This window comes from Molothrus aeneus, chromosome 26 (genome assembly GCF_037042795.1).
Source record: "Molothrus aeneus isolate 106 chromosome 26, BPBGC_Maene_1.0, whole genome shotgun sequence".
Lineage (NCBI taxonomy): Eukaryota > Metazoa > Chordata > Aves > Passeriformes > Icteridae > Molothrus > Molothrus aeneus.
In genome coordinates, this window is record NC_089671.1 from 275,273 (window position 1) to 301,930 (window position 26,658).

Genomic DNA, 26,658 nt, shown 5'->3' on the forward strand with positions numbered 1-26,658 from the left:
CGGCCCCGGCGCCGGCAGGGGCGGCGATGGCGTCGCCGTCGAGCGCGGGGCGCGCCCCGACGGAGCGGCCCACCGTGCCGGTGCGGTGCGGCGCAGACCCCCCGCTCCCTCCGCCTCGCTCCGAGGGGGCGGAGGGCAGGGCAGGGCGGGGGCTGGCCGGCTGCTGCCCCACGCGGCGCCCGGGCTGGCGGCGCCCCCGGCGCGCTCCCCGCGCACTCCGTGCCCCTCTGTCATGCTCGCCGCCTGGGAGCGGGCGGCGGGCTCCTGTGCCGGCAGCCGCGCCGCCGAGCCCGCGCCGCCGGCGCTGCCCGCTTCGCCCACCGCCGCCGACCCCCGTCCCCGCGGGTGGCGCGGCGGGGCGCGGCGGAGCGCGGGCGGCGCTGCCCGCCGCCGGGGACTGGCTGCCGCCGCGGCGAACGGCGGGTGGCGGCGGGCGGCGATGGGCACGGCGGCGGTGCACCTCCTGCTGCTGCTGGGGCTGCTGCACGCCGGGCCCGGCGGCGAGGGCAGGAAGGGCTGGCGGCGGCGAGGCCCGGCGGTCCGCGAGCGCGGCGAGGCGGCGGCGGCAGCCGAGAGTTTCCCGCTGGACTTCACCGCCGTGGAGGGCAACATGGACAGCTTCATGGCGCAGGTCAAGAGCCTGGCGCAGTCGCTGTACCCCTGCTCGGCCCAGGCGCTGCCGCACGACCTGCGCCTGCACCTCCTGCACAACGCCTCGGTCACCTGCAACGACGGCAGCCCGGCCGGGTGAGTCCCCGCGCCGCGCCGGCCCCTCCGGGCGCCCCGGGGCTGCCCCGCGCGGCCGCCGCCGCCGCCGCCGCCGCTCCCCCGGCCCGGCCCCGAGGGCTGCGGCGCCACCGCGCGGCGGCGCGCGGCACCGGCGGCGACAGGTGCAGCGAGCGCCTCCCGGGCGGCGGCCCCGGCTCGACCGGCAGCAGAGCGGCGCGGCCGGGCCCGGCTCCCGCTGAGGCGCTGCCCCTTGTCTGTGCCCGCAGCTACTACCTGAAGGAGTCCAAAGGCAGTCGGCGCTGGCTGCTGTTCCTGGAAGGTGAGCGCCGGCGCCCCCGACTTCCGCCACGGCGGCCACGAGCGGGGCGGCGACCCGAGGCTGCCCTCGGTGCCCCGGCCCCCGAGGGCCGCCGTCCCTCGGCCGCGAGACCCCGGCCCTGCGGGGCGGCTGACCCCTGTCCCCTCGCCAGGAGGGTGGTACTGCTTCAACAGGGAGAACTGCGACACCCGCTACGACACCATGCGGCGGCTGATGAGCTCCCGGGAGTGGCCCGCGACCCGCGTGGGTGAGTCGCCCCCTCCGCCCCGTGGGGCAGCCCCGAGGCACCGGGACCGGGACCGGGCTGAGGCAGCGCCCGCCGTCACCACCCCGGACGGTGCCCGGTTGCTGCCCCGCGGTGATCCCGTGCCGCGGACACTGGCAGGCTTTGGGTGCGCAGGTACCGCCGGTAATGAGTGCTGCTCTCTTCGCTCTCTTCTCGTGCTGCAGCCTCCCGGGCACCCAAACGTCCGTCACTCACACAGATCGTCTGAGTGTATTGGAATTTACCTGCTAGGATTTGTCTTTTGGGGAGGTACTTAAATAGGCATCACAGGTCTTTTCTGTGCTACAAGAAGCTTCTAGACGGGTTTCATCTGTAGCATGAATCAAATTCTGAGTGTCAAATCTGCCTAAGGGCAAATTTAGAAATGTTCCTTCCACTTCCCTTGCCGATGTTTTTCATCATGGATGTTTGTTTTCTGTGTGGTCAGAGGTCTTGCATGAGGCTCCTACGATTCCTCTGAAATCACAGACTGTCATCTGTATGTTTTTTGTTTCTTTCTGCCCATCTGCAGGAACTGGGATCCTCTCCTCTCAGCCAGAAGAAAATCCCCACTGGTGGAATGCAAACATGGTGTAAGGAGGGACAACGGAGGGAAATAGCTTTATACTTAAACAGCATCTCCTGCCTTTTAGGCTAGCAAGAGTGCTGCAGAGACAGGTTAAGACTAATACTTGGAAAAGGAAATTGTGTGATTCCTCATTTACTTCAGCTCTCTAACACTAAGGGCTGACAAAGTCGAGAAACTCAGGTTCAATCTCCTTGGAGTTGTGGGGTAATCTAATGAAGAAAAACTGGGGATAGCTTAGAGAGCCTTCTCAAACAGCTGCAGTGGTGAATCCATCGTGAGTGCTGGGCTGATAGCGTGTTACACATCTGACAATTTGAGAAGAATGTGGAGCAGCTCTCCTAGTTCAAAGAAGAGAAATGAGAGACACCAGTTTATATATGCATCTATACAGAAGGGATGTTAATTTGTCTTCTGCAAAACAGAGACATGTGAAGTTAATTCCTGCAAAAACCTCCAGTGGTTGCAGTCAGCATTTACACTGCACTGACTAGAGTCTTCTCATTTTTCGTGTGAAAAACTGAAGCATAGAGAGTTGCCCTGTGACAGGCCATCCACTGTGTTGGCAGAATAGCTGAGAGCAAAGTCATGCTCCATCGTTCTGTCCCCTGAGCTTAGTGATTCAATTAGATTGATAAAATACATGTTATTTATTGATTTAACTCAGTAAAACTATTAGTGTTCAGGAGAAATGTCAAGAAAATTACGATTGTCACTTGGTGTGCAGGAAGGTAAGTTGTCAAACTGGACAGAAACTTTTCCCTTTTCCCCTTCCCTTTTCCCCAGGATTTATTTTTCTTCCAGTTAAGTGACCGCATCCTCACCCTGTTGTGCGTGTCAGAGGCACAGCAGGACTCACACAGCTCTCTCTTACAGATTCATCCCATATTGCTCAAGTGATGTTTGGAGCGGTGCCTCTTCCAAGTCTGAGAAAAGTGAGTGTTGCTGATGGGCCCTTGCTGCCCCAGACATCACACATTAAAGGATGTGGCCAGACTTCTGTGAAACCACGCGGACGAGAAACAGGCTTTTTCTTGCTGAAGGGCAGGAAAGAATATCAAGCTACTTCCAGATAAAACATCCTGATCTCTTTAGCTCAGGCTGTTTTGACATAGTTCAGAGCCACTGCTTGAAGAGATGTTACACTGATGCAGTATGCAAGGATTAGAAGACCAGAATTCCTTTTAGATGAATCTCCAGGTTCCAGCACGTAGCAAATTAATTGGACCATGGACTGTTGCATGTAACTTTAGCACGGCTGACCTGAGAGGCAGGACTGGGAATTTAGTGTCAGACTTTAATCAGGAAGATATTTGGCCTTAGGCAGGAGCCGTTGTGTGTCAAGCTAGAGCTGTCTGCAGGTTTCTTTGGGAAACAGCATCGTTCATATTAAAGCAGGCTGCATTGCCATCCACTGTCATTCCAGTGGTGTCACAGTAAGGGAGGGACCTTTCCACTCCATCCCAGCTCCTTGGCACTGTTCCTGTGGAGCAGTTACACAGCAGCAGCCACGGATGGAAGCAGTGTCTTTGTACATGTAACATCTTGTGAACCATTGCTTCTCTGAATTGGCTTGATGAACTGGGAAGAAGGGGAAGCAGTAAGCTGGAACTGAGATTCCAGGTGGTAGGAAGGTCTGTGTTTGTTTCTGCAGCATCTTCCTTCTTGTTTTCCTTTTCCAAAGTTGCTCATTTCTAAGCACAGTCATAGGAAGGTACTTGTGTAATTGAGTTCACATGGTTCTCTTTCAGGGCAGCACATCTTGTACAAGGTGGGAGCAGATCTCTTGTTAGGTGTACTTCATATCGGTGGATAAAATGAGCCTGAGTTTAGGTTTCTAATCCTTTTGCAAAGTTCTCAAGCATTTTCAGAGAGGAAATAGAAGTCTGGGCCTGGACAGGAAGCAATTTTGTTGACACTGAGCTGTCTTCCAGATGAATATGCCTTCATGGGAGCCCTGATCATACAGGAGGTTATAAAGGAGCTGGTGGGAAAAGGCCTGAGCACTGCGAAAGTCTTGCTGCTAGCAGGGAGCAGGTGGGTATCCACAGGATTCTGTTTCGTGAAGACAGAAGGTTTCCACAGTAGAAAGCTGTTAAGGGACGAGGTCCAGCAGCTCCTGAAACATTTCTCCTAGGAGTACAGTAACATAACAGCAAACCCTGTATCTCTGGTCAGTTTTCTCATGTCTGCACCAAGAATTCTGGTTCCTGTTGGCCCATATCCTTAGACACACACCTGTGAATTGATTCAGGACACCAAAATAAAAACCAAACTTGCCTCGCACAGGTGCTCTGGATCATCCTGTGTTGCATAAAGCTCTGGTTCACCCAGTGTATTACTCAGGGTGTAATAGAGAAGTTACTAAGAGTGAATTTGTCTCACTTCAGATTCTTTTCATTTTTGAGCAACCCCCTTGGAAATGATAGAGAGCACATGCATTTCCCAGGAAAGAGAGTAACAACTGGACTTTGTTTCTGAGCTACCAGATTATTACTCAGCACTGGCTTTATTTCTGAGTGTTGCAAAGCAAGGAAATAATGTGGTGTCTCCCAAGTTGGTGGTGAATGGTTGGGTGTCTCTGCTGTGGCAGATGCAGGTGTTTACAGCACGTCACTGCTGAGGAAGTTGTGTCTGCCAGCAAGGTCTGTAACGCCCTGTGCCCCTCGTGACTGCAGTGCTGATGTTGCTGTTGCAGTGCTGGAGGGACAGGAGTGCTCCTGAACGTGGATCGAGTGGCAGAGCAGCTGGAGGAGATGGGTTACCAAGGGATTCAGGTGCGAGGCTTGGCAGACTCTGGATGGTTCCTGGATAACAAACAGTACCGCAGGACCGACTGCATCGATACCATAACGTGTGCTCCCACAGAGGCCATCAGGAGAGGAATAAGGTACAGTCAGGTGCTCTCAAGTGCACTGCTCTGAGTGGTTAGAGTGTGGAAAAAATGTTCTCCTTCGCTGTGTTCCTTCGTTTTGATACTTAAGGAGTAGTTGTTGTCTACATCAGTGTTTTTACAATGATTTTATTGGAAAAGGCAATAAAGTCTAAATGTTCAAAAGAATGTGTACAGTTACAGATGCTCTAAAATGTGTTGATGGGACAGTGCTGCCAAGAAAGCTGTTCTATCAGTTGAAATTCTAGTCAGAACAGGAACTATGATCTGGAGAGGATGCATTGTTAGGATTGCCCTGTGCCTCCCATTCTTTTATTGCTTTCTCCTCTAGATACTGGAATGGCGTTGTTCCCGAACGCTGTAAGCTGCAGTTTAAAGAGGGAGAGGAATGGAATTGCTTTTTTGGATATAAGATTTACCCCACTCTTCGATGTAAGTACCAAAGGAGAAAGATCAAATGGTTTAGGGTTCCCTCTGTATTTGTAACTAACTTGGAGCAATCCCTTTTCAAAACTTTTTGTCTTTCCAGGCCCAGTCTTTGTTGTCCAGTGGCTGTTCGATGAGGCCCAGCTTACTGTAGACAATGTGCACCTCACTGGCCAGCCTGTTCAGGAAGGACAGTGGCTCTACATCCAGAATTTAGGTAGAGAGCTGAGAAACACCTTGAAGGATGTGACGTAAGTGTTTCATTGAGAAAAACCTGGTGCATTTGTTTCTAAATGATGTTCTTATCTAGTTCCTTGTGTTCTCAGATCTCTGCTGAAAAAGGAGAGCTGTAAATGTGGTAACTATTAGTTCATCTACATCAAGAATCTTGCCTTTTTCATTTTTGTGTAAAATTCCACTCTTTCCCTAGTCTGGAAGGTTCAATTCAGCAGGACTTACTTTGTCCTTCAAGACATAACCCATGTTTCTGTTTTCCTTTAGTGCAAGCTTTGCTCCTGCCTGTTTGTCCCACGAGATCATCACACGCAAGTAAGTGCTTGTGCAGATCCTGCAGAGGTGAACAGGGATGGGAATGACCCTGTCCTGGCAGCCTGACCCCTCTGATGTGATCTGTACTGTTTGTCTTTTCAGTCATTGGACTGACATCCAGGTGAAGGGGACATCATTGCCTCGTGCCCTGCACTGTTGGGATCGGAGCCTCCACGAGAGCAACAAGAATGGGAAGGCTCCTCTGAAAGGCTGCCCAATTCACCTGATTGACAGCTGTCCATGGCCTCACTGCAACCCCTCGTGCCCCACAATCAGGGACCAGTTCACAGGGCAGGAGATGAATGTGATCCAGTTCCTCATGCACATGGGTTTTGATGTTCAGAAGATGGCACAGCAGCAGGGCCTGGAGCCAAGTAAACTCCTGGGGATGCTCAGCAGTGGTAACTAGAAAGGTCAGAGGGGCAGAGATTAGATCAGGAGGAGAGAGACTCTCAGCCCTTCTCCCAAACTTTCTAATCTTCTCCCTAATGTTCCTGCAGGCAGATGCATGCTCATACCCATGGCACACTCACACCTGTGCACTCACATGCTCCCACACTCTTGCACGCTTATGGTGTGTCAAGAAAAAAAAAGAAAAAAAAAAAAAGGCAAGCAGCAATTTCTTGCTTACATTGTTTGGCTGGAACTTGTTCCCTCCCTCCAAACTCTAGGGCTGAGTTTCAGCTGGTCACATCCTCTTCCTGTGCTACACAAGGCAATCAGATACAGGGAGTAGCAAAGCCATAAATAGCAGCGATGAGAACCTTCCCCAGATCTGGGACATCTTCCCTTGCCATCAATTTTACATCATAGACTTGTTACAAGTGGTGAAAAAAGCAAGCACTGGATTTCTTCTGTCCAACTAGGAGCGAAGGAATGATTACATTACTTCCTGGAGGTTAGCATCTCATGCTGAATCACAGTACACAGACCCAGGACACGTGCTAGGGATGGACACTCTTGTACTCAATTTATTCATATTATTTTATAAAATGACTTTTTAATTACTTTTTTAAACTAAGCAAGAAATATAAAGGATATTGTAACATATTTTTTTTTTAATAATGAAGAAACCTCTTGCTACTTTGGCAACATGGACATATTTATTTTAATATGTAAAACGCTATTTATAAGGGCTGACCAGAGAACCATACCTATATCTTTGTAAAGTTGTATATGCTGCTCATTTGGATGGGTTATCCTGATGGTCACTTGCGCCTGGGAGAGGGCTAAGGGTGGTGTTAAAGTTTTGTATTAATTAGATTTCTGTGTTCCCCTTGCAGTGTGCCTTTGTTTCTTGATGTTTCATTGTTTCTCTGATGAAGAGGTTGTAATATAAGGTTTAGTACAGAGACTTTCACCCAGCACCTGATGTTTGCAGACTTTCACTATGATTCCCCAGGTAGTCCAGGGCATTGCACTGTGAGGTGGAGGGAGATCTGGCTTTGCTGCAAAGGCCTCTCTCCCAGTGAGGGAAATGTTTGATCCGAGCACCAGAAGCATTTGGAGCAGAAAGGGCAGAGAACACAAGACAAGCACCAACATATTTCTCTTCTAATAATTTGGGAACACACCCACCACAGCAGGGAGAATCCCCTTTGATGGCAGTGGGAGGAGAACAAGGGAGGGATGCAGAATGCAGGGCTGAGGCTGGAGAGGAGCCGTTCCTGGGCTGGGAGCAGCGCGGGCTGGAGCAGAGCCTCAGCCTGCAGGGCAGGGCAGGGCGAGGGAGCCCTGCCCCAGCAGCAGCTGCACGGCTGCTGCACGGCTGCTGCACGGCTCCTGCCTCACCTGTGTGTGCCTGCACTGCTGTGCACGGCTACAGCTCCACCTGTGTGTGCCTGCACTGCTGTGCACGGCTACAGCTCCACCTGTGTGTGCCTGCACTGCTGCACAGCCTCACCTGTGCGTGCCTGCACTGCTGTGCACGGCTACAGCTCCACCTGTGTGTGCCTGCACTGCTGCACAGCCTCACCTGTGTGTGCCTGCACTGCTGTGCACGGCTCCCGCCTCACCTGTGTGTGATCTCTTGTTTTGGCTAAGCAAACCCAAAAAATGAACCAAACTGTAACCCTTTGGTTCCTCTTCTTGGAGCTCAGGAAAAGTCTGGCAGGACCACACACAGATCACCACAATCAGCTGTCCTGCTGTGCATGATGGGATTAACACAGACTGAAGATAAAGAAAAACTAAAGAGAAAAGGGTTGGTGCTCCCAGTGAAACTGAAAAGCAGGAAAACATCAGTGGAGTTTGCCTGTGATCAGTTTGGAGATTACTGATATCTTTTATGTTTTAATGACTTGGGTATAAAAGTAGAATTGTCCTGATTACGCTTTTCATCTGCTTTCTGCTGTGCAGAAGCCAGTGACAAAAGGGCAAGACTGGAAGTCTTCAGTGCCATGTGTTTGTACTCTGTGATCTTTTGACTGGATCAGGTTCTTTATTTCTGAGGGGACAGTGGCTGTGCTCTGTGAAGTGTGCTGCCCCACAGTGTGAGTTCTGATTTCGGGGACCTTTGCCCTCTGCCAGCACCACCTGGCAGAAGCTGAGCAGCTCTGCCTTGAGCCTCAGTGTCACTGACGTGTCCCCAGGTGGGCCATGGAGTGTCCCTGTCCCCGGGCAGAGGGAGGGGACGCACCTGAAAGTGCCACAGGGCAGAAAGCGACCCCCTGCCAAAGAGACCCTGAAAACAGCTAGAGGTGAAGGATTAATAGACAGTCAAGTAGGGCAAGATTTCGGTATGAGAACATCTTCACCTGAAGTGCCTCAGCTCTCCTGCTGCATTTCCTGGTTATTGTGATGTTAATTGTGCAGCTTCCACCCCAAATGAATGCAGGCTTTTGTACTTTTAGCACCAGAGGCCTCTCAAAGGAAAATGGAAGGGACTTGAATGAAAGAGATACTGAGGTTACAAGATGGTGACAAAGCTGAAGGTAGGCACATTTTATCATTACAGCCAAAAAAATGTACTGTTCTCACGTGAGCCATTCCAGCAGGGAAGTTTTGCTGCTTCCATACTGGGATGAGTACTGCAGGTGAGGAGTCAGCAATGCTGCTCTGGGGTAAGGGAGGAATTTTTCTGCTATGTTGTGGTGAAAACATTCACGCATTCCCATTCTGAAATTACATCAGAAATTTTGTTTGGGGCTTTTAGAGATATAATTAAGAGACTTCTGGGTAGAGATGAAGTCTGGGAGGCACTGTATACCAGGAATGGCTCACTGTGAAAGCTTTGATCTCACAGGAGGGAGAGTTTTACACTATTTATTAAAATCTGTGTTCCAAAACAGTGCTAAGAATATCAAAGCAAATTTTTTTTTTAAACAGTTGTATTCAGTTACTGCATTCAGAGATACAAGAAAAACTGATTCCCGCATAAATAAAAGAGAGACAGGGAAGGGTTTAAGGAAACGTTGAGGACGGGTGCTTGTCAACCTTCACAGCCACAAGCTGTCACACAAAGCACAGCAGGTAAATGTATCACTGCTCCAGATCAACTGCAGCAAAGTGAGTCAGCTTTTTTTCAGCCTCTGGCCTAAATCCCTTCTTTTATAGGGCTTGTGCTGCCTCTGGGCTTGTGCCCCCACTCAGGGGCTCTTGGGTCTGCAGGACTGAGCTCTCGTGGATCACAGCCCCCTGCCACAGGCAGGGAGAGCAGCAGCATTCCAGTGACCCCAGAGCTCCTACAAGAACAGCACAAGGATAATCAAGAGCCTTTGATGGAGCTCGCAGCTTCAGTGTTAAATAACACCCGCTCCCAACAGCTGAGTGGGGGCAGGACTCATTCCAGAACTATTAATAAAGCCCCTATTTATACTCCAGGTTCCTGTGAACGGTGCAGCAGAAAGCTACAGCTGCGGAGCTAAAATGGAATAAATGTCAGGCTCCGGGGGAAAGCACCATCCTGTGGGAAAGGAGGCAGCCGGAGGACAGCCCTGGGGCAGGTCTCGGACCTGAGGGAGCGGAGGGCGAGCGGCAGCGCCCGGAGCGTGCAGGCAGTGGGCAGAGCCAGGCTCAGCTCCCTGCAGCCGCAGGTCTGTGCAGAGCTGCCAGAGATGCAGCGTCAGAGGCGGCTCCCGCTGCGGCCAGAGGCACCGGCGGGGCTGCGGCCGAGCCGGGACCAGGTGTGACTGAGGCACAGGGGCAGGAAGGACCTTTGGGGAGGCTCGGAGCGCCTTGTCTGCTGGACCGGCAGGATGATGGAGAGCACGGGAGGGCCGTATCTGAACACGGCCGCCGTGACCTCCCCGGTGGGAATAGCCCGGCTGCTGCAGATGACCTTCGGCTGCGCCACCTTCAGCCTGGTCGCCCACCAAGGGGGGTTCAGTGCCGCCTACGGCACCTTCTGCATGTTCGTCTGGACCTTCTGCTTCGCCGTCACCGTGTTCATCATCGCCTGTGAGTTCACACGCCTGCACAGCTGCCTGAGCCTCTCCTGGGGAAACTTCACGGCGGCTTTTGCTATGCTGGCCACGCTCATGTCGGTCACAGCGGCGGTGATCTACCCGCTCTACTTCGTGCAGGTGGGCTGTTACCCCATCGGCTGCCAGGTCAGGGATTTCCGCATCGCCGCCAGCGTCTTCGCGGGCCTGCTGTTCGTCACCTACGCCTCTGAGGTGTTCCTAACCAGGGCCAAGCCGGGACAGGTCACCAGCTACATGGCCACCGTCTCTGGCCTCTTGAAAATCGTCCAGGCCTTCGTGGCCTGCATCATCTTTGGGGCGCTGGTGAACGACAGCCAGTACAGTAAATACGTGGCGACGCAGTGGTGTGTGGCTGTCTACAGCTTTTGCTTTGTGGTGACGGTGGTGGTGGTGGCCTTCAGTGTCACAGGTAAGACTGCCTTGCTGTGGTTCCCTTTTGAGCGTTCTGTGGTCATCTACACCTTTGGGGCAGTGCTGCTCTATGCGAGTGCTGCGGTCATCTGGCCAGTGTTCTGCTTTGACAGCAAGTACGGCTCCCCACGACGGCCCGGCCTCTGTGCCAAGGGCAAGTGCCCCTGGGACAGCCAGCTGGTGATTGCCATCTTCACCTATGTCAACCTGCTGCTCTATGTCCTGGACCTGGCATACTCCCAGCGCATCCGCTTTGTCTCACACATCTGAACCGTGGCTCGGCCTCCGTGGAGGCACCTCAGTGTGCCAACCCCTGCAGGTGCAGAGGGACAGGGCAGAGAGGTGCTGGGCAGGCATGCACACACCACCATCGGCCAAACTTCAAGTGAGGACTGACTACACGAAGGAATTAATGACCTGGAGCAGGTGGGCTGCAGCTGGCACCGCACAGCCCAACTCCCCCATGGTTCTGCCTCACCTGCCCAGGCCAGCACGAGGAATGGCACAGCTCCACGGGCATCTGCAGACAGCAGGAGTGCTTGTAGCCACAGCAGTGGGGCTGGAGGCTATCGGGTTACTGAGCCAAACATTAGGAAAGACATCCAGGATTTTGAAACTGTTAACCAGCGCCTAACAGTAACCAAGTGACTGCTTGGGAAGTGGAAAAGTTAAAAGCTGCATGAAGGAACACCAGTTCAGTAGATGAAAATCAATCCCTCGGAGTTTGGGTTAGTTTGGACTGTGTTGGGAGATGTGGAATGCTTGCAAGTGTGGGCAGTTCCAGCCTGGGTGTTTCTGAGAAGAACATCATAGCCAAAACAGTATTTTGAAGGTTGCCAGTCATTTCCTTTCCTCTGCTTTGCTGTCTAGCACAGAAAAGGAATATCCTCAAGTGCACACCTTGGAGGAGGCCTATTTAATGTAATACTCCTATTTAGCAAACACTGAGTCACTACAGAAATGAAAATTTGTAAGGTCGGGGCTCTACTGCTGAGGATCAGGGTGCAGAGCAGAGCCATCCTGCAAAGTGACGGAGTGTGAACTGTCATCCTCATCCTCGCTTGAGCAGCGCAGAAAATACCTTGGCACATGCTCTTGTCTTGATCCATGGGCCACCATTTCTTTACCCTGGGGTCAAGGGATTTTTCTGGAGGCTTGAAGATAAGTTCTGGGGCATGGCAAAGGGGAGGCAGAGAGTGATTGACCTCACGGTGCTGCAGAAGAGACCCAGTCGGGCGGGGAGGGGGCACGGGCAGGACGGGACAGGGCAGAACTTGCGCACGGTACCTGGAGGAGCTCGGGATTCCTGAGCACTGTGCTTCACTGGGGAGCCCAACTTCCCAGACCCACCCCTGACAAAACACCCTCTTTAAAGTTCCACACTTCTCAGCTCAGATTTCAGGCCCCACAGGAATCCTCATTTGTCACAAGGAGAAGCCAGAGTGTCCAAGTGCTTGTGCAGCACGTGCAGACTTGAGCGCTTTGATTAAAATCTCCAGTAGCTCCCTGTCAGAAGCAAGATTTATTTTTTAACCAAAATAAAATAAAGCTGAATGGCAGATGTATGCTTACATCTCCTGAGATCTGTGTGCTGTCATCCTGCTCTCCACACTCATTGCAGTAGACACTTTCTGCATGAAGGCAGAGCTCACTTTATTCTGATGTACAAAGCCTGAACACAGAACCAAAAAACAACAGACACAACACAGCAAGACCTCTGAGGGGATTCTCTGCAGCAGAATGACTCAGGAATAAGGAAGCAGACTTACTTTTCATCAGCGCTTTGTGTGGGGTTTGAAAAGCAAAGGGAAAACTTGTTGGGACAGGTGATGTTGAATAATTCTGAGCAAGGACCAGCCCTTAGCAGTGGGGAGCATCAGCCAGGACATGGGACAAGAATTGGGATCCAGCACAGAGGAACAGCCTGCCAAGGGGGTTTTCTCTTCTGTGAGTCCCAGTTCCTGAAGGGCAGGAAATCTGGAAGATGTAGTCCAAGAGGAGGCTGTCAGGGCAAGACCCACGGATATCTGCCATAGATATAAACCAGGAGCTTTATTTCTTGCCACCCAAACAAATTCTGGGTTGTGCAAGAACAAAATGCTGACTTGGGAAAGGAAATCCACTTGTGTTGGAGGAGCTAATTTACAGGAGCCACTGCGTACAAAGGGACCTTGAGCATTTATGATGTATTCCTGTTAAACCCATCAATATGGACAAATTAAGCCACGTAATACTTGAAAATTACTTTTTTTTTTTTGGTTGTTGTTATTTCAGATTACTAAAAACCAAACAGGTGCCTGTGAAGGACCACGGCTTTTGTTATAAAACCCAGCCCAGTGGGGCCAGGAACGTTGCTTGAGGAAAGCCCCGTCCTGGTGTGGCTCAGGGGGGCTGGGGCCAGCGGAGGCAAGAGCCCAGGCAGGGGGTGCCCGTCCCCAGGATGGCACCACCAGTGCTCAGGCAGCAGCAGCAGCTCCTTGGCTGGCAGCTGTGGCTGAGCCAGGCACTCCTGGGTTCCCGCAGGAGCAAGAGCAGAAACGTGGTAAAACTGACAATGCCATGGGTTGATGCAACTTACACCCAGCCAGGGTCAAAGGGCCAGAGAGGAACTGGTGCTTGGGAAACAATAAGGGCAAAATGGAGTGTCTTCACAATAAGGGGAAAGAGAATTTAACATGGAAACCATGATCCCACTGACTGGAGGAGTGGATACACAAGTCATTGCCAAGAACAGTGTGTTCAGATTTAGCTTTCTCATCTGCCAGCCAAAGACTGAGCAAAAAATGTGAACATGGTCAAAATGGCAAAAAAAGATTGTGTGGACAACAATCCTCTCTTTTAGGAGGAAAAAAAAAATCAAAACCTCATGCTTCAGTGGTTAAAACATTCCCCAACCATTGGAAACTATGAGATTGCCCAATCCAGAACAGAGAACATCTGATATCTACTCATCAGGATTTACCAACCAGCTCTGTCATGATTCAGTTCTCCAGACCTCCTTCATTTCCAGAGAGCATCTCTCCCCTTAATTAACAGATGATGATCAAGTAGCTCCCCATGAACCTGGTTGCTCCAGTCATCAACCATTCCCAACCTCTTTTGGTAAACTAATGTTAGGATTTATGTGTGTTCATTAATTATGGACTTGTGGCTGCAGCCAATCTAGACAGCACCCAGAGGATTCCAGCATGGGTAGGTTAAAGTTGGAATTGTTAATGGGTTTGGACTGGGTTTTCCCCTTCTTTTATTGGAAGCCCAGGGTTCAGTACTCACAAAAGATCAGCATTTAGGAACATTTATCAGCAGAAAAAAGACACTGAGCTTTATTTCTGTCAATGAAGAAGTAAAAAAAAAAACAAACAAAAACACAAACCAAAAACAAAAACTAGCGAGGTAAGATGATAGTTAGGAAAAAAATCACTGCTGGCTGCTTGGGTTTTACAGGAACACTTCACTCCGGTCCGGGCTCTGCACAGCCCAGGGCCGCCAGGCTCCGACGGGGCCACCCCGGTGCTTGGGGGCAGCACGGCCCGGCACGGACCGGCCCGGCCCGCGGAGCTCGAGGCAGCGCAGCGCAGCCCGGCCGGCACGGCACGGCACGGCACGGCACGGCACGGCACGGCACGGCACGGCCCGCGGAGCTCGAGGCAGCGCAGCGCAGCCCGGCCGGCCCGGCACGGCACGGCACGGCACGGCACGGCACGGCCCGGCCCGGCCCGCGGGGCTCGAGGCAGCGCAGCGCAGCCCGGCCGGCCCGGCCCGGCACGGCACGGCACGGCACGGCCCGGCACGGCCCGGCACGGCCCGGCACGGCACGGCACGGCACGGCCCGGCACGGCCCGGCACGGCACGGCCCGGCCCGGCCCGGCACGGCACGGCACGGCACGGCCCGCGGAGCTCGAGGCAGCGCAGCGCAGCCCGGCCGGCCCGGCCCGGCCCGGCCCGGTCTGGGGGGCTCTGGCGGGAGCAGGGCGCCGCCCGGCGGCAGGGCCGGCGCGGGGCGGCGCCGCGGGCGGTGAATGATGCAACACCGGGCGCCGGTTGCCCCAATCGCTGGCGAGCGCCGCGCCGCTGGCCCCGCCCCCGCCCGCTGAGTGGCGGAACGCTGGCGCTGCCCCGCCCCCCTGCCCGCCGATTGGCTGCGCGCCTCCGTCCCGCCGCGCGGTCTCGCCTCCGTGCGCGCGCGGCCACGTGTACGGCGGCGGGGCCGGGCCGGGCCGGGGGCAGCGGGATGAGCGTGGGCTTCATCGGCGCGGGGCAGCTCGCCTTCGCCCTGGCCCGCGGCTTCACCGCGGCAGGTGCGCGCGGGGCAGCTCGGCCTGGCTCCCTGGGGGCGGGCGGGCTCGGGCCGGGTGCGCCGGTCCCTCGGGCTGACACGCGGGGTCGTTCGCAGGGGTCCTGGCTGCGCACAAGATCACGGCGAGCTCCCCGGACACTGACCTGCCCACCGTGAGCGGGCTGCGGGTGAGTGCGGCCGGGTAGCGGGCACCGGGTGGCGGCGCTCCCCTCCCGGCCATCCCGGGGCTGAGCGGTCCCGTTTCTCCCCGAACCGGTGCAGAAAATGGGAGTGAACTTCACGGTGAGCAACAAGGACACGGTGAAGAGCAGCGATGTCCTCTTCCTGGCCGTAAAGCCACCCATCATCCCCTTCATCCTGGAGGAGGTGGGCCCCGACATCGAGCCGCGGCACATCGTGGTGTCCTGCGCGGCCGGAGTCACCATCAGCTCCATCGAGAAGGTGAGCGGGGACCGGGCACGGCCGGCCGGGCTGGCTCCGCTCCTCTGACCCCGAGGAGCCCATGCCACGCACTTGTGCTACTCGTGCTACTCAGGACTAAAGTCACACAGCAGCAGCCAACTTGGTTTTGGTCACCTTTGCCTGTGTTCATCGGCAAATGCTGTTAGAGGCTTCATCCAGCTCTTCTCTCACATGAGGTGCTGTCCAGTCATGTTTATTTTAACAGCAGTGGGTCATCTCCCCTGAATTTCTGCAGATTTTATGCTAGGTGTCTGCAGGAGCTGTTTTGGAGATCTGTGGGTTGATGTGGGATTGAGGCCTTTGGGATACTGTTTCCAACCCGGCTTTGCCCAGCTCCTGCTTTGCTGGTACTGAGCAAGGCTTCACATTCACGGATGGGCTGCTGTGGCTCAAAGCAGGACATTTGAGATACACAGGTGTCTCTTTTCCTTCTGCTTGTATTGTTCTTGCCCCTGGGGGGGGTCCTTTCCTGAACAACCCATTGATGAAACATATGCACTAAAGCTCATTTTTCTCCCTTCTTTCTTTTTTTCTTACTTTCTATCTTCCATGATTTTCTGTCCTAAGAAACTCTCTACCTTCTGCCCCACACCAAAAGTGATCAGGTGCATGACCAACACCCCTGTGATAGTCCGAGAAGGTGCTACAGTCTATGCCACTGGCACTCATGCGGATGTGGAAGATGGGAAGCTTTTGGAGCAGCTGATGGCCAGCGTGGGCTTCTGCACCGAGGTGGAAGAGGACCTCATCGATGCTGTAACGGGGCTCAGTGGCAGTGGCCCTGCGTATGTATGTGCTGCTGTTTCCTCAGCTAGTGCCATCTTAGGGAGAGCAGTTGGCTTTGCCTGCCATAAAGTCTGTGCAACTTCAGCTTGTATTTTTTTTTTCCCTATCACCCATATTTGCAATGGAACATGTATTCCAGGTGTCCAGTTGGGACAGCAGGAAAATTTTTTGAGTCAGATGAGTCTGAAGTCCATAGCCAGTGTGCAGTGCCTGCATGTCCATGTTGCAAAGCTTGGGCCCGTAGTTTGCATGATCAGAAGCTGAATTTCTCCCATTCCCCCACTCCTGAGCTGGAACTGGTGGGAGGGAAGCCTGGCATGGCATCCATGAAGGAAAGGGGGAGGCTTTTGTCAAATCTGTGAGTGACAGGAGTCACAGAACAGTGCTGAAGCCCTGGATTCTCTCTTCCCTAACCCTTACCAGTCCTTCAGTGCCCTTCTTTCCCTCTGTTCTCAGGCATTCACTGCCCTGGATGCTCTTGCAGACGGAGGAGTGAAGATGGGCCTTCCCCGCAGGCTGGCGGTTCGGCTGGGAGCACAGGCTCTGCTGGTCAGTATTACCTACTGCACAACACATCTGAGCCTGTGCCTGCTCCTTGCAGGGGAATCTGCACCTCGCAGTTTGAGATGGTCGTGGTGCTCTGGCAGAATCTGCTTTAAGGAATGCGTTTGGTTGGAATGCACACAGTTCCTGGTGAGGGGCTGTAGGAAGTGTCTGCAGCAATCTGCTGGTGCTGCTGGTGGGGTGGGAGCTGGGGCCTGGGAAACTCTGCTGCTTTGAGGCCTCATCAGCTCTGAAAAGTGTTTTGGCAGCCCGGAGGAGCCCAGGTGTGCCTGTTGTGAGTGTTGGTGCTGCTCTTGCAGTGGAGAACAGGAGGGTATGACAGTGGTTCCTCAGTCAGGCTCTGGCAGGTGTTTTCCTTGCTACAGGGAGCTGCCAAGATGCTGTTAGAATCTGAGCAGCATCCAGGTCAGCTGAAGGACAACGTCTGCTCGCCCGGGGGAGCCACCATCCACGCCCTGCACTTCCTGGAGAGTGGTGGCTTTCGCTCTCTCCTCATCAACGCTGTGGAGGCTTCCTGCATCCGGACAAGGTGAGCAACTAGGAACTAAAGAGCTTGCAAGACTTGCCCCCCCATCCTCCCCATCTTATGTTTTCTATGTCTTCCTCTCCCACTACCCCACTGTAGGGAGCTGCAGCATTTGGCAGACCAGGAGAAGGTTTCCCCGGCAGCCATAAAGAAAACATTGCTGGACAAGGTGAAGCTGGAGTCTCCTTCTCTGTCTGTGGCATCTGCTAGCAAAGTCAGTCTGTTCACCAGCAAGACCAAGAAGAACTGACCAGACTGTTGCGTTCTGGCGGTGCTGAATGTCAGTGTCCTGGCTACAGCCAGGACAGGGTTAATCTTTAGTAGCCAGGAATGGCATGGCCAGGACCCTGGTTATTCTATACAAAGGGGAGGGGACGGTTTGCAGCAGGGGAGAGGTGCTGAAGAGGGGTGGGGAAAAGGGGTCCCGTGGCTGGGTGCATCAAGTGAGCAGTGGGAGCAGCATCAAGTTACACGTGGTGAGCAATCATGTGGGAATCCTTCACCTCTCTTCTACGCTCTTCTTAATATTGTTGCTGTTATTATTTGTTTTCTTATCTCATTACTGCTTCCAGTAAATTGTTCTTGTAGCAAACCATGTTCTCTACCTTTTGTGCCTCCAGTTCTCCTCTCCAGCCCACCACAGAGGGAGAGGGACAAGAGGGCAGTGAGTGGGCAGCATGTGGTTTTGAGTATTTCAGTGGGAACGCTAATACAGGGAATACCATTCCTAAGCCACAACTGTTAGTGTTCTCTGTGTTATTTCTCTTTTGTCCATGGAAAAACGCTCAGTCAGCATGCTGGTGTCCCCTGTAGCAGGCTTGTGGCTTGCAGCAGCTGTAGCAGAGGGTGATGCAAAATGCAAGAGAGTGTTGTGGAAAGAGTTCCCACTTGGCTGAAAAAGTGGGATGCGGAATGAATGGATGCCTGAGCTTGAACCGCTCTGCAGGGAGATGTTGGGGGTGCCCCTGGATCCTCCCAGAGAGACAGAGCTACAGATGAACTTCCTAGATGGTTATAGACCCGTAACAGTAACCACAGCAGATGGGAACCCAGCCCACCAGGGGCTACCAGAGCCCTGCAAGGCTGGCGCTCACATCCCCTGTGCACAGAGCAGAGAGCGGCGGTGCTGCTGCTGGATCCGGGCCCAAGGCCCTGCTGCTCCTCGGGGCACGGCTTCTCCTTGACCCCTGTCCTAACCCTCCTGTCCCCTCTCTTAACCCCACTTTCACTGCTGCACCTTCTGCTTCCCCTCGCCCTGCTCTGCAACGCTCATCTTGTCCTGCCGGCTTTGCCTGTGGCATGGCAGCAAACAGTGCGAACCAGTGGCGGTGTCATGGGCCTGAATTCCTAGCAAAAGGGCTGGGAACACACCTGGAGCGAGAGCGGCGGTCCGGGGCAGAGGAGCGGCCCCGGCCCGAGGGACTGACTGCGCGCTGTGAAACGCGCGGTGTGCCCCGGGCACACCGGCGGGCGGCCGTGGCTGCTGCCAGAGACGCGGGAGCTGATCCGCGGCCGACCCCGTACTTCGGTGGAGCGGCAGCGCTCGCCGGGGGCCGGGCCGGGCAGGGCCGTGCCGGGCGTTCCCCGGCGCCCCGGAGCGGAGCGCGGCCCCCTTAAGGCCCGGGGCGGTTGCGCCGGGCGCTTCATGAATGGAGCCACGTGACCCAAATATCACGTGACGACTCCGTGAGCGGCGGCAGCGGCGGCGGCGGCGGCGGCGGCTCGTGAGTCCCGGTCCCTCCCAGCGCGGCCTCCCCGCCCCGCCCGGCCCGGCCCGGCCCGGCGGCCCCGGCAGGAGGTGAGCGCCACCGGCAGCGAGGGCGGGCGCGGCCCTGGCACCGGCCGGGGCGGGGCGGGCCGGTCCCCGGGGGCGGGCCGGGGCGGGGCGGGCACGGCGGGCCCCGGGATGGTGGCCGGGGCCGCCGCGGGGTCGGCAGGTGCCTGACGGGGCCGCCATCGCTGATTCACGGCGGGGCGTTGGGGTCGCGCCCGCCCGGCCCCCGCCCCGCCCCGCCCGGCCCCGCTCGGCGGGCGAGCAACAGGTGCGCGGGGCCCGGGGCCTGCCCCGCCCCGCCCGCCGCTCCCGGCTCCACCCCGGGCAGCGCGGGCACCCGGCCCCTCCCTCCCGCGGCTGCCGAGCGCCCCGATCGTGTTGCAGCCCGGCTGCCCTCGGGCCGAGCCTGCCCCGCTCAACCCCGCCGCACCTCGGGACGCTCCGGCTCCGCCGGTACGGCCGCGACCCGGCCCCGGCGGGGCCTCTTGGTTCCCCGTCCCTCCGGCCGCCCCCCGCCGCGGTCTGTCATTCTTCTCCTGAGGACGGGAGGGCCGGGAGGCTGAGGAGCCATCGGGGCGCTCGCCCGGTGCCCAGAGCAGAGGCAGGCACAGCCCCGCTGCCCGCAGTCGGTACCGTGCCCTCGGGCTGCTCGGTGGCTGCAGCCGTGCGGGCGGAGGTGCCGCTCCGCAGGGGCTGCCCGGTGCTGGGCGCTGCGGGTCCCCGAGCGGAGCGGGCTCCCCCGGGACTGCGGTGTCTGACCCGCACCGAGGGGCCGCGTCCGTGTGTGCCGAGCACGGCTCCGGCTGTCCGGGATGTGTGAGCTCTGTGGTCGGGGGAGGGCACTGCCAAGGGCGGGAGGGAGTCTCTCGGAGCCGGCCCTTTGCTTTAGCAGTGTGAACAGAGCTAAAACCACCTGGGTGGGCAGATTCCTTGAGGAAAAAATTGCTGTGAAGTGCTCAGGGTTGGATGACATCATCGGGGACCCCAGGGTGAGGAACACAGGAGGCACTGTCTTGGCTACACAGGTAATTTGGGGAGTCATTGGATGAGACTGTGTGAGGCAAGTTGCCAGCAAGCAAATAAACAGAGTATGAAATCCACGCTGGGAGAGAGTGTTCCTGTGCGGTGTGCCCGTCACTGCTGACAGACCACGCTCCTGTGCCTGCTGGAGCCCTGGGGAGCACAGCCCTTGCTCTGCCCACTGGAGCAGGGACATCACCGTGTTTACACGGGGCTCGGGGCAGGTTCTGCACAGGAGCCTGGAGAAGGGCCCATGCTGGATCATGCGTGCTGCTGTCAGCTCCCGTGTGCTGCTGCTGAGCTGAGGGGAGAATTGGCTGTGCTTGTGCTGAGTTCAGGCCTTTTGAGCTCTGGGGAAATGTGTCGAGGCTGCAGTTTCTTCATTGCAGCCACAGTGTTTGGCACTTTTCAGTGTGATCTTTCTTCAGGAAGCTATCAAAAGCTGATCCATCAGCAGTCTGGAGAGTAAGGCGAAGTTTGGTCTCTGCTATGTCACCCATTCTCTGGGTGTCCTCTTTGTGAGCTGCCAAACAGCCCAGTTAAAACGGGACCCAGGAAACTCTTTGGGTTGTTCTTTCCATTCTACTGACTGCTGCTCCTTGGAGAGGTGGGATCACCAGGTTTTTGGGGACACTCCTGTGGCAGGTCTGATGGCTGTTGAGAGAGGCTCCTGCCTGGGAGGTGTTGTGTTAGAGTGTGCAGAGGCAGGAATGAATGAGCAGCTGCCTCTGCTGTGTGCAGCTCTGCCAGCAGTTCCCCAGCCTGCTCAGGAGCACTTCCCAGTGCCCTGCCTGATGCAGCATGCGTGTGCCCTGTTTGTTTCATTTTGGGTCTGCTGTAATGAAGGCAGCCTGTGTGCTTGCCAAGCAGCTGTAAATTCTTTAGTGCCACAGGGCAGGCAAATTCCTGTGTCCCACTGCCCAGACCTGCCCTATGACTCCTTCCACTTGCAGGAGGATGGGGCACAGAAGTGCTGCAGGGGCAGGCACATTGGTCTCTCCAGCTATTCCCTTTCCTCTCCCTTTTCCCAGCAGACATGTTGTTTACCGGGTAGGAACAGAAGAAATAAACAGCAGTCTAGGAAGGAGGGAAGAATTGATTTTGTGCAGCAGTTGCTTGCATGCTGCCTGTCCTGCCTCGCTGCAGCTGCCTTCCTTGGGCAGCAGATGACCCTGGCTATGCCAATGTGGTTGGGGGCAGCAGACATCTTGTTGGAAGGAGCATTGTCCTCTAGGTATATATAAATAGCCTGGCTCCTGGCAGGCTGCAGGCTTCAGGAATATCTCTGCTGGTGTTCTGGGGACTGCTGGTCCTGTTCACCTCCCGTAGGTCGTAGATGCACTGGAGGGAGCCTGTGCCACAGCTGCTGAAAGAGCACTAAGCCCTGTTTGCTGATGCGTGCATTTGGTTCTGGTCTGTAACTGGACATGAGTCCTGCTGGGAGTAAGGCAGGGGCAAACAAAATTGTTGTTTAACACCTGCAAGATGAAAGGGGCAGAGGCACCTGGAGGCTGCACAGGAATGCTGGCCAGGGCTGCGTGGGTGCAGTCTGGGCTGAGAGGGGAGTGCAGTTTGGGCTGTTTGAGGCACAGCCATGTCTGTCAGGGAGTATCTGTGTGGATCAATTCCTTGGGCAGCGCAGGAGCAGTCTGAAAACCCTGAGGGGAGGAGGTCCGTGGGGAAGGAAGCAGGAGCCTGAGAATAAGTCTGTGTAAAGCAGGCCTGGAAATTGCTCTTAAGCAATTCTGAAATCTTGTTTTCTGTGGCAGGGAAGGAGTCTGCTCTGCTCTGGTTTTCAGCACCTTAAATCTTTGTTTTCTTGTGAGCACACCTTGGCTCTTAAGATAAGGAGGAAGAAGGTGTTTCTGGGCTCTGGCATGCCAGGGATTGACAGGTACCTTCTCACAGAAAAGACCTACAACTGGGGTCAGTTTTGCATGACTGGGAGAGGTGAAGGCTGCTGAGGCATCAGCCCAAATTTGTGATGGAATTCCAGTGTACCCTTGCTCAGGGTTATATCTTACTGAGCAATCCTTGGCAGCATCTGGAGTCTGGTAGGAGTGGGGAGCTGCTGAGCTGTGCTTGAGCACCTGTTGGAAGGGCGTGTTGAGGTGAGCTGCCCTGCTTGGCAGTGACAAGGACGAGGCTGGGAGCGAGCGGTGCAGAGTGCCAGCCTGCTGAGTCAGCATGACTGGCCTGGAGCAGCCATGCTCTGGACCCTGCCTGCTGCTTGCAAGGCTATTTTTAAAATGTGACTTCCATGTGTTCTGACTCCTCCTAGCTCTTTAATTTCCCCCACCATAAACAAAAGCAGCATTGCCACAGAGTCTCCATGGGAGCAGAGGTGTGTAAGGGCAGCAGGTTCTGCTTAGGGACACTCTGCTCATTTTGAGTCCAGCCCAGCTGGCTGCTTGTTGATCGTCTTCCATGGCAGGGGCCAGGATGTCGAGCACCTCGGGGCGTTGCTGCTGGACCCTGCCAGAGGAATGCCGTGGGCTCTGCTGTGTCCCAGGTGCTAATTTGACCTTCTTTCCCCTTGCAGAACCCAGCTGCCAAGGCTGTCGTGTTATGACGACCCCCAACAAAGGAAACAAGGCCTTGAAGGTAACGTGGCGAGGAAGGAACGGGGCGCGGGGATGGGCGCGGGCATCACCTCAGGCTTCACAAGTGTGTGCTGCCTCTCCCCCAGGTGAAAAGGGAGCCAGGCGAGAATGGGACCAGCTTGACAGACGAGGAGCTGGTGACCATGTCTGTGCGAGAGCTGAACCAGCACCTGCGGGGCCTGTCCAAGGAGGAGATCATCCAGCTGAAGCAGCGCCGGCGCACGCTGAAGAACCGGGGCTACGCGGCCAGCTGCAGAGTGAAGCGCGTCACCCAGAAGGAGGAACTGGAGAAGCAGAAGGCAGAGCTGCAGCAAGAAGTGGAGAAGCTGGCCTCAGAGAACGCCAGCATGAAAATGGAACTTGATGCTCTCCGCTCCAAATACGAGGCCCTCCAGAACTTCGCCAGAACCGTGGCCCGGAGCCCTGTGACCCCTGCACGGGGGCCTCTCGCCTCCAGTATGGGGCCCCTCGTCCCTGGCAAGGTGGCTACCACCAGTGTCATCACAATAGTGAAATCCAAAACGGACGCCCGGTCTTAGTGAAGCGAGCGTTGCCTGAGCTTGTCTGTGCAGGGCAGTTAGGCACAAAACCAGCCTGGAATCCCCAAAGCACAAGCCCTCGCCACATGGGTCCGGGTTCCTTTGACTTGGCCCAGGACTGGCCTGCTGATCGCTCCAGTTTATTTTGTTGTGTCCAGATTGGTATGAGCAGTGGTGATGCATCCCTTGTCCTGTGCAGACAGAGCTTCCCACCCAGCAGTCTGTAGCCCTCGGGTGCCCTGGGGACAGGCTGTGAGATTTTGGTTTTCTACCCAAAGAAAATCTGTGCAGTGTGGCTGAGAGAAGGGTGGAGGAGTGGCCCGAGGAAAGCTTTCTTCCTGGGGGCTGGGAACCCTAATTTTCAGTCACTTCCAAAGGCTTTATTTCATGACTCTTCCAGGTGGTGCATCTCAGCGCCTGAACCTGCTGCTTTTGTCTCCTTTGGTACCTGTAGTTACAGTTGGGGTGTTCTGTGTCCTAGGTTTTATTCCTTTCTAGGTGTGCCTCTGTGCCCTAGCCGTGGGTGTCCCTCAGGCCGTGCCGTTGGCTGTGTGAGCTGGCAGTGCTGGGGGACGGCGCTGCCGTGTCCTGAGCCCCCGGAAGGAAGGAAGGAAGGAAGGAAGGAAGGAAGGAAGGAAGGAAGGAAGGAAGGAAGGAAGGAAGGAAGGAAGGAAGGAAGGAAGGAAGGAAGGAAGGAAGGAAGGAAGGAGGCAGCAGCGGGACTGTGTGGACTGCAGGCCGGTTTTGTGCCTAATGTGTTGCACTGAACAAGACCAAAATCACTAGTTGTTCCCGTGTTTCGAGGGTATCAAGTGTCTCTAGTGTGATGGTTTACACAACCAGTTTATGTGGTTAAATAGCCCTTTATTTAAAGAGAGAAACATCATTTTAAGAATTATTAAATTATCTAAGTTTAAAATTGGACAGAAGAGAGAGCGTATTTATAGTCAGCTTTTTTACCTGAGAAGGCGAGAATATTTGACCATATGAGTGGGAAATATTCTCAGAGACTTTGCTAGTTAAAAGTTAATAAATAAATAATTTTAAAGTTTCTCATGAACCTCCCGCAAACTGTTTGTGGCTCTGAGGTTAGTTTTTATAAAGAGTTATCAGACTTTATTTATAAAACTTAGAAAAAGACAAAAAAAGAGGCAAGTCCTGTTTGATATCTTTTTGCAATTGTACCAAAAGTGACTTATTCTTGACCTGGCTAGTTTCTGTGGTGTCCCCTGGTGTTGGGCGCTCTCTCCCCGAGCTCTCGTGCGGCGCTGTGGTGTGCTGGTGCCTTTGCCATGTGCTGTCATTTCACACTGTTGTCGTTTTCCCTAAACTCGACTGAGAGAGTGAGTTGGAATCTCTCTGAATTCTCCAGAAGGGTTCTGGTGCACAGGCGAAGGTGCTGCTGTTTTTGGAGACAGGAATGGCTGGCAGATGCAGCGAGGCCTGCCCCGAGGCGTGGGGGCAGCACAGGCAGCTCCTGCTCAGCAGCCAGTGCCAGGCTAGCTCGGTTATCTGGAGAGGAAAAACACTGCACTCTTCTTGTGCAGCAAACCTGTCAGAGAAGTAACGTGAGGGAGGCTCGTCCAGGCTTAGGAGAACACTGATGGGATTTAGCTCTGGAATTAGATCCTGTGGTCAGAACTTGTGCTCATGGCTCACCTCAACAAGAGGGGTAACGTGGGGCAGGCTAGTCCTTGGTGTCTGCACATTGCTGGCCAGTGAGCTGTGGCAGGATCACTGTCCTTCCTGGGGTGGCTTCTGCACAGGGCTTCTAGGAGAGTGCTCAGACTCAAAGCTGGGATGCAGCTGAGAAGCTATTTGTGGCCAGGCTCCATTTCCACAAACACTTTGACTTCCCTCTCCCCTTCCCAAAGATTTGAGCTGATTTACTGAGTTTTAGAGAAGCAGGGCATGAGGGGGAAGCCCATGTGATCTCCTGGCTGTTGAAGATCTGAGTGGAGGGGGCAGACTGGGTAAACACGAGTGAAGCCACAGTCTGGTGGTGAGGTACAGCTGTCCTGGATAGGTTTTGGGGATGTTTCTGACTGCTGAACTGATACTGCTGTCGCCTGAGCAGAGGGGCAGGGTGGCCTGAGAACAGCTGCAGTGTGGCAGGAGAGGAGCAGGTAGCTGGTGGGGATTTCCTGCTGAAGGAGATCAGCTTTGCTCTGATTGATAGGGAGTTTAGGAGTTGTTTGGGATGCTTTTCCAAGTAAACTTCCCAAAGGAGGAGCAGATTAGAACATTGCCTCCACACGTCCCCCTTCTGGCCCTGGACTTCCTCTTCTCTTCTCTGAAGTGTCTGGTGTGCCACTTCCAGCCATTCACCACAGCCCACACTCTGCACAGCACTCAGCAGGCTCTGGTCTTCCAGCTGGTTGTGTGGTGGCTGGGACAAGTGAGATTTTACAGAACACAGAGACGTCCAGCTGACCTGGGGTGTCATTGCCAACGTGTCCCTCTTAGAGTCAGGCTGAGACTGAACCAGGCAGAGCCCTTGGGACACAGCTGAGTCCTGATCTGGGCCAGCGGAGCGGGCAGGGTGTGTATGGGGCTGGCCAGGGTCTGGGTTCCACAGCTGTAGCCTCTGGTGTGAGGAGAGCCCCGGAAACACAGCAGGCAAGGATGGGCAGCCCTGCAGCCGCGGAGAGCTTTGATTTGGTGGTGCTGGGTGTCAGGGAGCATGCAGCCCCTGCGGAGGCAGCCGCTGCTGTGCCTGGGCTGGCAGCAGTGCCCAAGGACCAGCCGTCCTTCCTCCTGCTTCCCACGGCCCGAGGTGTGCTCAGGGAGCACGGGAAGGGCAGGAGCAGCCGTGCCTGGAGGGTGGCTGGAGGGGGCCCCTGTGCTAAACAAGCTCCGTTTGTCGCGCTGGATGTCAGCGAGGCCACGGTGCCCTGAGCGTGGCTTGCCCGTGCTTTGGTTTTGTTCCCAGTGCAGTGTAGGAGCAGTGATGGATGGGATGTGTCTCCGCAGTGTCCGAGCGCTCCGGTCCGGCTCCGGGCTGCCGTGCCCTGCCCGTGCCCGTGCCGGAGCCGTCACGCCGCCTTCTCTCTCGTATATAGTGTTCTGGAGTGTGACAGTTCTTGTTCCTGAGGTGCTCGTCCGTTTGGTTTTCTGCTGTGAAGGGTGTCGTGTTCCCGTTCTCCTTTTCCTGGTGCCGTTCCGGGCCGTCGGGGAGGGGTCGGTCCTGCCCAGCCCCGCAGGAGCGTCCCCGGCCCGCCTGGGATTTGTGTATTGTGAATTGTGTGCGGTCGCTCCCGGCCCGAGCCGGGGCTGGCGGACAGGGGGTCCCGCAGGGGGCTCCGGGCTCGGTGCAGGCGGTATTTATTGCTAAGTTATTGCCGTTATTTATTCTGTACAGTGTCGGCCGCCTTTGTACTGACAATAAAGCGCTTCAACAGCCGCCGCCTGCGCGTCCTTGGGGGCCGCCAGGGGGCGCTGCCGCGGGGGGGCGCTGCCGGAAGCGGCGCGCGCGCGCTCCGGCC

General features: G+C 55.5%; 4 protein-coding genes across 5 annotated transcripts; all 4 read left to right on the forward strand.

Annotated features, from left to right (window-relative positions):
• The first annotated feature begins 424 nt into the window (after nucleotides 1-424).
• Nucleotides 425-7,049, forward strand: NOTUM (notum, palmitoleoyl-protein carboxylesterase). Its single transcript, XM_066566045.1, has 11 exons — nucleotides 425-747; nucleotides 996-1,048; nucleotides 1,200-1,295; nucleotides 1,846-1,906; nucleotides 2,776-2,834; nucleotides 3,834-3,936; nucleotides 4,598-4,789; nucleotides 5,124-5,224; nucleotides 5,322-5,469; nucleotides 5,720-5,767; nucleotides 5,870-7,049. Exons 1-11 carry the CDS (start codon nucleotides 440-442, stop codon nucleotides 6,174-6,176), a joined length of 1,476 nt encoding a protein of 491 aa, XP_066422142.1. The 5' UTR covers nucleotides 425-439; the 3' UTR covers nucleotides 6,177-7,049.
• A 2,554-nt stretch (nucleotides 7,050-9,603) lies between these two features.
• On the forward strand, nucleotides 9,604-12,183 carry MYADML2 (myeloid associated differentiation marker like 2). The gene has a single exon (XM_066565971.1). It carries the CDS (start codon nucleotides 9,964-9,966, stop codon nucleotides 10,870-10,872), a length of 909 nt encoding a protein of 302 aa, XP_066422068.1. The 5' UTR covers nucleotides 9,604-9,963; the 3' UTR covers nucleotides 10,873-12,183.
• A 943-nt stretch (nucleotides 12,184-13,126) lies between these two features.
• Nucleotides 13,127-17,829, forward strand: PYCR1 (pyrroline-5-carboxylate reductase 1). 2 transcript variants are annotated; one of them, XM_066565973.1, is made up of 7 exons: nucleotides 13,127-13,794; nucleotides 14,996-15,066; nucleotides 15,161-15,340; nucleotides 15,929-16,150; nucleotides 16,604-16,696; nucleotides 17,077-17,240; nucleotides 17,337-17,829. In XM_066565973.1, exons 1-7 carry the CDS (start codon nucleotides 13,791-13,793, stop codon nucleotides 17,485-17,487), a joined length of 885 nt encoding a protein of 294 aa, XP_066422070.1. In that variant the 5' UTR covers nucleotides 13,127-13,790; the 3' UTR covers nucleotides 17,488-17,829. The 2 variants fall into 2 exon arrangements, with proteins under 2 accessions (XP_066422070.1, XP_066422069.1); XM_066565972.1 differs by lacking the exon at nucleotides 13,127-13,794 and adding an exon at nucleotides 14,799-14,900.
• Nucleotides 17,830-18,928: 1,099 nt separating this feature from the next.
• Nucleotides 18,929-26,576, forward strand: MAFG (MAF bZIP transcription factor G). The gene is made up of 3 exons (XM_066566086.1): nucleotides 18,929-19,035; nucleotides 22,574-22,635; nucleotides 22,721-26,576. Exons 2-3 carry the CDS (start codon nucleotides 22,600-22,602, stop codon nucleotides 23,171-23,173), a joined length of 489 nt encoding a protein of 162 aa, XP_066422183.1. The 5' UTR covers nucleotides 18,929-19,035; nucleotides 22,574-22,599; the 3' UTR covers nucleotides 23,174-26,576.
• Nucleotides 26,577-26,658: the final 82 nt, after the last annotated feature.

What these genes read in the sequence shown, in the direction of transcription:
- PYCR1 (XM_066565972.1), top strand. Translation starts at nt 14,834, where the DNA reads ATGAGCGTGGGCTTCATCGGCGCGGGGCAGCTCGCCTTCGCCCTGGCC. An exon ending in CCACCGTGAGCGGGCTGCGG is followed by an intron (nt 15,067 to 15,160) that starts GTGAGTGCGGCC and finishes GAACCGGTGCAG; the next exon opens with AAAATGGGAGTGAACTTCAC. An exon ending in GTGGCAGTGGCCCTGCGTAT is followed by an intron (nt 16,151 to 16,603) that starts GTATGTGCTGCT and finishes CTCTGTTCTCAG; the next exon opens with GCATTCACTGCCCTGGATGC.
- NOTUM (XM_066566045.1), top strand. Translation starts at nt 440, where the DNA reads ATGGGCACGGCGGCGGTGCACCTCCTGCTGCTGCTGGGGCTGCTGCAC. An exon ending in GTGGCCCGCGACCCGCGTGG is followed by an intron (nt 1,296 to 1,845) that starts GTGAGTCGCCCC and finishes GCCCATCTGCAG; the next exon opens with GAACTGGGATCCTCTCCTCT. An exon ending in AACACCTTGAAGGATGTGAC is followed by an intron (nt 5,470 to 5,719) that starts GTAAGTGTTTCA and finishes GTTTTCCTTTAG; the next exon opens with TGCAAGCTTTGCTCCTGCCT.
- MYADML2 (XM_066565971.1), top strand. Translation starts at nt 9,964, where the DNA reads ATGATGGAGAGCACGGGAGGGCCGTATCTGAACACGGCCGCCGTGACC.
- MAFG (XM_066566086.1), top strand. Translation starts at nt 22,600, where the DNA reads ATGACGACCCCCAACAAAGGAAACAAGGCCTTGAAG. An exon ending in AAGGAAACAAGGCCTTGAAG is followed by an intron (nt 22,636 to 22,720) that starts GTAACGTGGCGA and finishes CCTCTCCCCCAG; the next exon opens with GTGAAAAGGGAGCCAGGCGA.